This window comes from Euprymna scolopes, chromosome 2, assembly GCF_053919585.1.
Source record: "Euprymna scolopes isolate OS-2025 chromosome 2, ASM5391958v1, whole genome shotgun sequence".
Taxonomy (NCBI): Eukaryota; Metazoa; Mollusca; class Cephalopoda; order Sepiida; family Sepiolidae; genus Euprymna; species Euprymna scolopes.
The window spans coordinates 34,863,126-34,875,275 of NC_136483.1; the positions used below are offsets into that span (position 1 = coordinate 34,863,126).

The window sequence follows — 12,150 nt, forward strand, 5'->3', positions numbered from 1 at the left end:
ATGCGATTGAATGCTGAAAAATTGAACCTACGACAAATGTCTATATCTTTACTGGGAGACATGATTACCAGTGATGGTTTACGTCCTGATCCTGGGAAGGTAAGAGCCATAAAAGAGATGCCATGCCCAATAGATGTGAAGGGAGTGCAACGATTGGTTGGCTTCGTAAATTACCTGGCAAAATTTCTATCACACATATCTGACGTGATGGCCCCAATTAGAAATTTAGTGAAGGCAGATGTGCCATAGACATGGTCCCAAATTCATGAAGAGGCTTTTGGGAAAATTAAAGAGTTAGTGAGTGAGGCACCAGTATTGAGGTACTGACCTCAACAAATCTTTAGTCATTCAATGCGATGCAAGTGAAAAGGGCATGGAGGCTGCATTACTGCAAGAGGGTTAACCTCTAGCCTATATCAACCGTGCACTGACTGACACAAAAACTCGGTATGCACAGATTGAGAAGGCACTACTAGCAGTAGTCTACGCATGTGAACGGTTTCACCAATATACGTTTGATCGATAGATAACAATACTAACTGATCATAGGCCACTGGAAGCGATCATGAAAAAAGAATTGGTGAAATGCCCAAAACGACTGCAAAACATGCTGATGCGACTACAGTTCTGTACCATCCAGGTAAGAAAATGTTCCTTGCAGACACGCTATCAAGAGCATACATCTATGGATTGAGCCGTGAATATATGGACGATGAAGATGATGTCAAGGAAGCAAAATATATTCCTGTAACAGAGAGAAGGCTGCTTGAACTGCGCTCAGCCATGAAGAAAGACAGAAGCATGCAGAAGTTGCAGCAAGTAATTATGGAGGGATGGCCAGAAGACAAAATACATCTTGACTCAGAGGTGAGACCATATTTTCATATGCGGAGTGAAATGATGGTGCAAGATGGGTTAATTTTCAAAGGAAACCGGGTAGTGCTCCCACTGATACAGAAAAGAAAAGCCGCATTCCACACACCTGGGAGTAGAGGGATGTTGCAGAAGAGCAAGAGAATGCTTGTATTGGCCAAATATGAACAGTGACATAAGGGACTACGTTTCAAAATGCCCCACGTGTAGAAAATATGAAGTAGCCAATCCGGCAGAACCATTAAGGATCCATGAAGTTCCTGACAGATCCTGGGTGAAAGTGGGAATAGATCTCTTTAAGTTTGCAGATCGAGATTATCTCTGCACAGTTGCTTACATGAGCAACTTTTGGGAAATCGATCGTCTTCTCAATACACAAGCAAAGACAGTTATAACTAAACTTAAACACTATTTTGCATAACATGGAATACCAGATCAGGTGGTAACTGATAATGGGCCTCATTTTAGTAGCCAGGAATTTTCTACCTTTGCAAAAAAGTGGTGTTTTACACATAAACCGGTCAGTTCATACAATAGCAAGGCAAATGGTAAGGTGGAATCCGCAGTAAAGATGGCAAAAAACCCTTTCCGGAAAGTGATGGAAGATAAGGCTGACCAATACCTAGCAATGTTGGATCACAGGAATATGCCAGGCAGGGGTCTCTTATCACCAGCTCAGAAGCTGATGTCAAGGAGAACAAAAACACTTCTCCCAACCAGAGAGGATTTACTCAAGCCAGAATTACCCAAAAATCTAAGAAAAATAAAGTGTCAAAAATTCCCAAGAAATTCTGATACTCCTAGGGTCTCCCTCACTCATGTACGTCCGCCAGCATTTAAATTATTAATTTGCTGTTGACCCTTCAAGGTTGCTTTAATTCAAGAAAATGTTTCATTTAAATTAGTTTGCACTTGACGAATGTGGACCTTGCGCAAGCGTTTGCTAACGTTTGCTTTCCAATAACTGCTCCCTTCTGCGGGCACACGCGCAGAAGGTTTTCATTGGTCTATTTAGCCATGAAAAAATACAAATAAAATAAAAAGAAGCCGAAATAAAAGTATGAATGAAATTTACTCAGAGAGAAAAAACGTCAAAACAGAAAACACGCTGGATTAAAAAAAAAAAGTGAAACAAATGTAGTTTTGATATAAGTCTGATATAAGTTAGCTGTTGATTCCAATTTGTACTTGACGTAATTCAATGGATAAATGAATCCATGAAAACCTTATGCACATGTAGCGTCAGGGAGCAATTATTGAAAAGCAAACGTTTGCGCAGGGTCTACATTCGCCATCAAGTACCAATTATTTACTTGTTCGAAAAAAAAAAGCTATTTTACTTCATAAAAATCCAATGTTGCAAACACTTTACTTTAACTACAACAGAACAACGACCAATAAAATTTGTTTTTTGATAGATTTTCGGGGTCGCTAACAACGAATCTGATATTCAAACACGTCGCAAATTTACCGTTTGCATGGTATTAACCCCTGAATCCTTGCACTATTTTGTGCCAACTCACCGCCATCGTTTATGCTATTCTTACATGATGTGTTAGCGCATGGACGCGCGTAGTAAGGTGACTTGTCACATCGCGGAAGAATTTTTTAGCAGACATATGAAATAACAAGAAAGTTTTCAAAAATGTGGTTTATTTTTCTTACGTAGTTTTTGATGCGTTTTAATTGATCTAAAAAAAAATTAAGTTTTCACGAGCGATTTACAAAAACATTTTTATTTTTCGTTTTATTTTTAATTTTTTTGGAGGGGGATTATTCAATTATAAAACTTGTACAACATTTAACAGGTGCTTCTGCAGTTTAATTTAACGTTTTTCCGTAAGTAATGCGCCGAAAAATTAAACAGTTCTTTGCTCGGTGTATGTCGGCGCGTTACTTACGGTAACTTGGGCGTTATTTACAGAAAAACGGTAAGTTAAAATGCAGAAGCACCTGTTAAATGTTGTACAAGTTCTATAATTGAATACCCCTCCTAAAAAAAAAAATTAAAAAAATAAAAATGCTTTTGTAAACTGCTCGTAACACAGAAAAATGAACCATATTTTTTTTGTTTTTGAAAACTTTCTTATTTCAAATATCTGCTAAAAAATTCTTCCGCGATGTGACAAGTCACCTTACTATGCGCATCCATGCGCGAATGCTTAATGTAAGAATAGCATAAACGATGGCGGTGAGGTGAGTTGGCACAAAATAGTGCGAGGGTTCAGGGGGTTAATACCATGCAAACGGTAAATTTGCGGCGGGTTTGAATAACAGATTCGTTGTCAGCGACCCCAAAAACTTGTAAAAACCCCAATTTTATTGGTCGGTGTTCTGTTGTAGTTAAAGTAAACATTTACCATATAACCTTTTTTTCGATATTTTCATTTTTTAATGTCTTGATTAAACTGTACAAGTGCCATATTTTCTTACGCAGACTTTTAAATGTTTTTACAATTATATATTGATACATTTTTATACAATAAACTAGCATTTCAGCCCGGCGTTGCCCGGGTGTTTGGAGGTGTATGTTGAGCCCCCCCCCCTCAAAAAAAAAGCGGTCAATATTTTTACACTTTGACCCCTATTATGACCTCTTAACATTTATTGTTTTGGGCTCAAATCAAGTTATTAAGTTAGATCCATGTCCAAGGAACCTATATCTAAAATGTCAAGTGTTTAGACCAAAAATTGGCGGAGGAGTTTGGTAGAGTTCTCAAAGGTAAAATCGTTGAACTTTGACCCCTTAACAGCCAAATTTCTGGCCGAAAACGAATTACAAAGATTTTCCCAAATCTCACTACCCTGTATATGAAATTTCGAGTCTGTAGACTTTAAATTGACAGAGTTATTGCGTAGGAAAATGTACACACACACACACACACACACACACACACACACACACACACACACACACACACGTTCACTTTCATAGATATATTAGCATTTCAGCCCGGCATTGCCCGGGTGTTTGGAGGTGCATGCTGAGCAAATAAAAAAAATTGTCAATTTTTGTAATTTTTACCCCTATTATGACCCCTTAAAATTTATTGTTTTGGGCTCAAATCAAGTTATTAAGTTAGATCGAAAACGGATTACAAAGATTTCCCCAAATCTCAGTACCCTGTATATCAAATTTCGAGTCTGTAGGACTAAAAATTAACAGAGTTATTGCGAAGGAAAATGTACACAGACAGACAGAGACACACACACATACACACACACACACACACACACACACAGACACTTCACTTTTATAGATATAGATAGATAGATAGATAGATAGATAGATAGATAGATAGATGTTTTAGTTTTCAAATATTTTCTGTTCAGAAAAAAAACTTCTTTGTTACTTGTTTGCCGCGTTATTTGACCAAGAAGAAATTAGAGTTATCGTCCCCTAATAATAGCCGCCGTCTGCATACTGCAGAAATGCCCCCCCCCAATGACTTTTAAACAAAAAAATCTTATATTATCAAATAATACGAAAAGTGTTGTATTTTTGATACTGCGCTATTTTTAAATTGTCTTTTTTTTTTTTTCAGGTTAAATTTAAGTTTCACGATATCTTTTTTGTTTGTTAAATTGTTAGCTGGAAGCACAGAATAGTTACAAAACACCCTCCCCTCTCGTGTTAAGAATGGCTTTCGAAGTAATAACATATTATTTCAGCGCGTACCAAAATACATAAGTACCGTGTTTTCTTTTTTTTTGTTTCGTAATAGCACAAGAATTGTTTAAACTGAATTAATTCTTCTGAATAAAACATTTGCTTTCTTTGATAATGCATAAGTGTTTTCTTTCTTTTTGTGTTTCGTAATAACACAAAAAGTCTTAAAACTAAAGTATTTTTTTAATAAATATATCGTTTCGAGTTTGTTTTACTATACACATAGATTCGAAAAAGTTGTCACAAAACAAATATAGAACAAATAAATGTTATCAAAGGCAAGATAAGTTACTTTTCTACCCAACTGGATATGTTTTTAGTTTTTATATTTAATGTAACATGCTTATTCAGCTCGAAAAACATACAGTGTTTACCGATGTATTGGAAAGTTCAAAATGGCGGCCGACTCTCTCTCTCTCTCTCTCTCTCTCTCTCTCTCTCTCTCTCTCTCTCTGAGACGGTAAGTTTGGGAAAAGGGGTTAGAAATTAAAAAAAAAAAAAAAAACAGTCAAAATACTGTTAAAAACCCGGCGAATATATGTCAGCCTATGCCACAGTAACATATATTGAGCGAGTTTCTAACAGTATTTTGTCTGGTTTTTTATTTATAACTCATTTTCCCAAACTTAACGCCTCAAACAGAGAGTCGGCTGCCATTTTAAATTTTCCAATACATCGGTAAACACTGTTTTTCGAGATGAATAAACATGTTACATTAAATAAAAACACTAAAAACATATCCAGTTAGGTAGAAAAGTAACTTATCTTGCCTTTGATAACATTTATTTGTTCTATATTTGTTTTGTGACAACTTTTTCGAATCTATGTGTATAGTAAAACAAACCCACAATATCTACTTCAAGAACAGTTATAAAATGTGTTTTCAATCGATATTTATTCAATAATGGACCAGTTTTCCTACCTAGCAAAAATGAACGAGTTTTCCAGGTACGTGTTTTCCGGGAACCCAATTATTTATATCAGTTGATTACTAAATTTAAAAGGCAATTTTTTTCATAGTATTTTCAAGTTAAATTCAATTTTTACGCCATTTTATTTTATTAAATTGTTCGGTACCGTAATTTACTAGAATAACTTTTTTAAAAAAATTAAAAAAAAAAAACATTGTTAATGGCCGTTTTGGTTTAAAAAAAAAAAAAAAAAAGTGAACCTAGAATTTTATGAAAACGATCGTAAGACACATGAGAGTTCAAAAGCGAGGTCATTTTCCGTTTCGATTTAAACAAGAGGGTGGCAATTTTTCACAGGTAATTTCGGCTGCATAATTTGGAAGTTATCATTGTAACTTATTAGAATTGACAAACCCATTGTTTTTTTTTTGTTGTTTTTGTTTTTTTTTAATCTGAAAATTCCATTTATCGACTATAAAATCTCGTCCCAATAGTGTAGAAGCGTTGCGAAATTCGAAATATTGAATTTCGGGGCAAACCAAGTTTCTACTTAAATCGTCATGTTACAGTTATGAACATATCCAAAAATTACGAAAAACAATAAAGGTAGAAAAAATTATTAAAGAAACATTTTCGCAAATTGTCTTCGAAAACATTAATAATTAATTTTCTACCTTATCGTTTTTCGTAATTTTGGGATATATAACAATACAATTCAGTGAATACCATTGGTATTACTTGAAATTTAATATTTCAATTTTAGAATTTCGCTAAACGACCCTGGTGTCTAACTCTGTCCTGTGGGGAGGCATTGTAAATAGGTACAATAACGAAGAATCGCGTGTGTCTGTGTGTCTGTGACTCTGTGTGTCTGTGTTTATTTTGAAATGACAATGTAAAACTGTATTGTCTTCTAAAATAGACGTAATTCAAATTTTGTGACCGTTGGGATCGCCTCCAATCAGCAATGTGAATTTTGGACACGCCCATACAAAAACTTCAAAGAAAATCACATGAAATATTTTTTGTTGTTATATATATATATTACCCGATGTTGTCCGGGATTGAATGAGGATAAAAAAAATTGGTAAGTTTTTACGACGTGCCTCAGCGTATTATAAACACGGAATAAACACACTCACACCCAACCTCGAAAGCCGTTCTTAACATGGGGAGGTTGGAGAAAGGAGGTTATTCCGAAAGCCGTTCGTTCTCGGTGGTTGGGAGTGTTTATACTACGCTGGGCAGGTCGTAAAAAAAATACTAAAAAATTTTCCACCCTCCTATACTTTTGTCATCGAAATTGGTGAAATTGCCTTTTTTTTTTTTTTTTTTTTTTTAACCAAATCGATTGATTGCTTGCTCTAGTTAGAGATCACCTCCGTCCGTACAGTGTTGTAAGGAAGTTTCACATGCCTCCCCGCACCCCGCAGTGACTTAGTCTATAACACATTGTTGTCTACATTGCACTGTAGAGAATCTACCGTTGATTTTATAAAATTATCTGTAAATAATAACTTCGGTACTTGTGCAAGACATTAAAAAATGAAAATATCGAAAAAAGCTTATATTGTACGTATCCGTTTTGGACTGAAGATTTCCGAAAAAAAAATTCGAGTAGTTTTTTTTTGTTTGTTTTTTACAGCGGAAAAAACATGTTATTATGAGAGCGCGTTGAAGTCAGCCATTATGGAATTTGTTAAACACGCCATGGGGAGATAACTCCAGTTAAAGCGCCGACACTCCTTCCCCATACTAGCTTTTCTTCGTAAAAATCGAACCTTTTGCTCGGTATCATAACAAATTGTTTTTTCGCGGTAAAAAAAACAACAACAAAAAACTACTTGATGAAATCAAGAGAAATATTGGGTTTGTATTACTGTGCACATAGATTCGAAAAAGTTGTCAGAAAACAAATATATAACAAATAAATATTATCAAAGGCAAGATAAGTTACTTTTCTACCTAACTGGATACATTTTTTTTTTGTTTGTTTTTATTCAATGTAACATGTTTATTCAGTTCGAAAAACATGCAATGTTTACCGATGTATTGGAAAATTCAAAATGGCGCCCGACACTCTCTTTAACACGGTAAGTTTGGGAAAAGGTGTTATAAATAATAAACTAGACAAAATACTATTAAAAAACACCGAATATATGTCAACTTATGTCACGGTAACATATAATGAGCGAATTTCTAACAGTATTTTGTCAAGTTTATTATTTATAATATCTTTTCCTGAACTTACCGTGTTTAAGAGAGTGTCGGTCGCCATTTTGAATTTTCCAATACATCGGTAAACACTGTATGTTTTTCGAGCTGAATAAACATATTACATTGAATAAAAACACGAAAAATATATCCAGTTAGGTAGAAAAGTAACTTATCTTGGCTTTGATAACATTTATTTGTTATATATTTGTTTTTTGACCACTTTTTTGAATCTATGTGTACAGTAATACAAACCCGAAATATTTTTTTCGGAGAACTTCGTTCCATAACGGATACGTGTAATATAACTTTTTTTTTTCTCGATATTTTTATTTTTAAATGTCTTGATTAAACTGTGCAATTACCATAACTTCACTTAAAGTTTAAAATGCAAAAGTCAAGTATCATGATTCACTTATGCTCAAAACAGAAACATTCATTTCGAACGTGCGCCTGTCTTATAAAAGAACCTACTGCTGGTTTTATAAGTTGGGCCTCCTTTTTGGTGATAAAATTAATCAAATGCTCTTGTGATACTTGTTGTATAAAAATGTTAACTTTTGTCAAAATCGGACTTCTTTCTTGAAACGAGTTTTTTCGATTAGTGATTTTCGATATAAAACCTGCATAAGAACATTCTCAAATACATCAAGTACTTTCGTGTGAAATTTCAAAAAAAATCGGCCCCGTCGTTTCAAAATCTATTATAAACGAACTCTTTCACACACGCACGCGCGCGTTCTTGTGAGACTGTTAAAATATTGAATAAACAACACCACTTAATTCAATGATAATATCGTTAGTTCAAAAGAATTTTTTTTTTTCGAATTATATTGATTTCATTAACACGAATTTTAAAGACTTTTTTGTTGAAATATTTTTAAAACAAATTTTTTACGACCTAACCTAGCGTAGTTTAGTTCACCCCTAAAAAGAAATCAAAATCTACTTTTTTTTCTTTCTTTTTTTTTTGGCTAATATGTTTCAACGGCATTTAAAAATAATAGGAAAGAAGAAAATTTTTTTAAAACAATAAAAATTTAACATTTTAGAGTGAGGAATCACTTTCCTATATAAATTTAACGTAAAATGAGTCTCACTTTTGGGCCACGTAGCGATCAACGAGACATGTAACCGTTAGTATTTTTTCAAATTTGGTAGCACGGAGGGGGAAAGGGTGGGGAAGCGCCATAAGTTCTAAACATTTTTAAAACGTGTAGGAATACTTCAAACATGGGGGAGGGGTCGTTAAAATTTTAAAAATTTTCACTGGCTTTTGAGGGGGGGGATAAGAGTTGCCTTGAAAAGCTCTCACAGTTAAATACTACTTAATTATTATTTCCTGATATTTTTAAGACTATTCAACACACACACACAAAAAAAAAAAAATACTAGAGTGGGCATGTACAAGGCACGGACTTGTTTATTTATTTATTTATTTTTTTTTTTTCGTCTTTTTTAAATTTTGTTCCAGCGGATTATTATTGATGGGATACTAATCTATCATTTTATCAAAAAAAAAAAAAAAAAAAAGAAATGCGAAGCTTTCAATATTTGTAATGTTTGCAAAAATTGAATGCGCACATGCAAAAACAAACATAGCGACCAGTGAAAACAATATGAAATACATTAGATAATAAAGGTCTTAATACCATTGTTCTTAACAACAACAATAAGGTGATTACACAAAGGTAAATAAATGAACAGAAAAGGTTGTTTTCTTTGTGAACGGTGACTGAGGTAATTAAATGTTTTTTATGTAAAGAAGAAAACTGTTCTTTTTCTCGCTTACTTAGCGGAGATATATACAAGGGTAAAAAGAGTCCATCAGGGCAACAAGTCCATCTTGGAAAAAGAATTTGTCACTTGTGGTCTTCGCTGCTAAAATCGGGCGTTATTTTTTTTTCCTCTGGAGAAAAATATACACTTGATTTTTTTTTTTTTCTTTAGACAATGAACTGTTTATATATTTATGTTTTTTTTTCTGTTTGTTTTATTGTCTGGAGGAAAAAATAAGAAAGAATAGAACAGTTTGGTAAAATTCAGCGAACGTTTTGGAATTGCTAATGCTGACAAAGCAAAATGGACGAATTGAAAGTAGTGTTGGAACATTTGACCAAATTGCATATCGATGCCGCAAAGCACCAGTTACAATCCGAAAAACACTGGACTGAATGTCAAATACGATTCGAGGAACAGCAAAAGAAATTGCAAAAACAGTTAGCTGAACGTCAATTATGAACCGAGGAACAGCAAAAGGAAGTTCAAAAACAGTTAGCCGAACGTCAATTAGGAGTTCAAAAACAGCTAGCTGAACGTCAATTGCAAACAGAGGAATTGCTTACAGAAATTGTTAAGAAAAATGCGAACGCAGAAAGTAATTCAGCATTTTCTCAGAATACAATATGGACCGCGATAGACAATTTTAAATACGAGGAAGAGGAAAAATCATTCGCAGCGTATTTTCGGCGTTATGAAGATTTTTTTACTATTGACTGCAGCAACTGGTCTGATCAAAAGAAAACCAGACTTCTACTACAAAAATTGAAAACGGCTGAGCATGATAAATTTGTGGATTACATCTTGCCTCGCCAAACAGCAGATTTATCATTCAATGAAACGGTAAATTTGTTAACAGATTTTTTCTCGCCGAAAAGATCTCTTTTCCATAAGCGTTGGAGATGTTTGAATGTGGTAAAAGACGATAATGACGATTTTGCCATCTACGCAGCTGTAGTGAACAAACACTGTGATGATTTTAAGTTGTCTGAACTAACAGCAGACAATTTTAAATGTTTTGTGTTTGCACAAGGGTTAATCTCGGGAAAAGATGCGGAAATCAGGTGCAAAGTCTTTACAAAATTAGAAAATGAATCAAACTGAACACTTCAAAAATTGACTGAGGATTGTCAAAAAGTAGAAATTATAAAAAATGATGCAAGAAATATTGAAGCAGGCATCGCGAATATAAAAAAAGTAACTAAGAAAAAAACGTCAAAATGGCACACAGACACTAACCACCGAAACTCAGAAAAACTAAAAGCACCGAGTGCTTGTTTCAGATGTGGTGGAATACATTGGGTAAGGGATTGCTCATTTTTAACAAAAAGATGCCATTTATGCAATAAAATCGGTCATAAAAGTTCGCACTGTAGGAAAACTCAGAATAGAAGCTGTGTATGTCAAACCAGAACCAAGGACGTTGTATATGAAAATCTACGCAAATATGTAACGGTTAACATTTTCGGCAAGGCTATTAAATTCCAATTAGACAGTGGATCGGATCTTTTAATAATAAATCTCAAAACGTGGAAAATATTACGAAAGCCAATTATATTAAAGACTAACAGAATGGTGACGGCCGTTAATGGTACGAAAATTCATTTTGAAGGTGAATTAATTACAAATGTCACTTTACGGGGGAAAACAAAAAAAACTAAGATTGTATGTGCTAAAAGATAGTGAGAACCTGTTCGGTTCTGACAGCATGGATGAGTTTCGTCTCTGGGATCTTCCTATATCCACTTTCTGCAAGAAAATAGATACCCGCCTAGCAGAAACGGAGAAACTTATAACTTATTTTAAAAAAGAATTCACAAACGTATTTACTCCTGGCCTGGGGAGATGTACAAAAATGGCCGCAGATTTTAAGTTGAAACCTAGCACACAACCGGTGTTTAAAAAGAAACGTAATGTCCCGTTCGCTTCCCTGAACAAAATAAATCAGGAACTGGACAGATTGGAAAGCATCGGTGTACTGGTTAAAGTTGAATATAGTGAGTGGTCTGCTCCAGCAGTTTACGTACAAAAAAGGTCTGGGGGAATTCGCGTTTGCGCCGACTTCGCGAATGTACTCAACGGGTCCTTAGAAGATTTTCACTATCCATTACCTAGTCCAGAAGAAGTGTTCACGAAAATTAAATGGCGGCAAGTTTTTTTCTAAGATCGACCTAAGCAGCGCTTACCTACAGATTCCTGCAAACGATAAAAGCGCTAACCTCTTCTGTATTAACACTCATCGGGATTTGTACAGATACAAAAGACTTGCATTTGGTGTCAAGGTGGCAAGTAATGGATACTATGCTGTCCGGCTTGGACACCACAATCGCATATGTTGATGACATTATCATAGCGAGCAAAAGCAGGAAGGAACATGAAAAACATATGAGACAAGTATTCAGTCGAATACAAGATTATGGATTTAAGATCAAAGCAGATAAATGCGAGTTCTTTTTACAAACAATTAAATACCTAAATCAAAACGCCTAAATACCTAAATCTAAATGCCTAAATCAAAACGCGGATTTCATGAACAAAGCTTCTTTCTTAGAACTGCACGCCTGTGGAACTCTGTTCCGTCTGCCTGCTTCCCTCCGGACTACAACTTGGATGTCTTCAAGTCTAATGTTAACAAATTCCTAATGAACTGCCCCCCTAATTAAACACTTCATAAAATCTCCTCACTAACGTGATGTACTCACA

At 34.7% G+C, this 12,150-nt stretch overlaps 1 protein-coding gene across 1 annotated transcript in view; it reads left to right on the forward strand.

Annotated features, from left to right (window-relative positions):
- LOC145303486 (uncharacterized) overlaps positions 1-12,150 on the forward strand; it is a 57,451-nt gene continuing 45,301 nt past the window's right edge. Inside the window, exon 1 of the mRNA XM_080144897.1 lies at positions 1-99. Within this exon, the coding sequence (XP_080001023.1) occupies positions 1-99 (99 nt within the window). The remainder of the gene's footprint in view (positions 100-12,150) is intronic.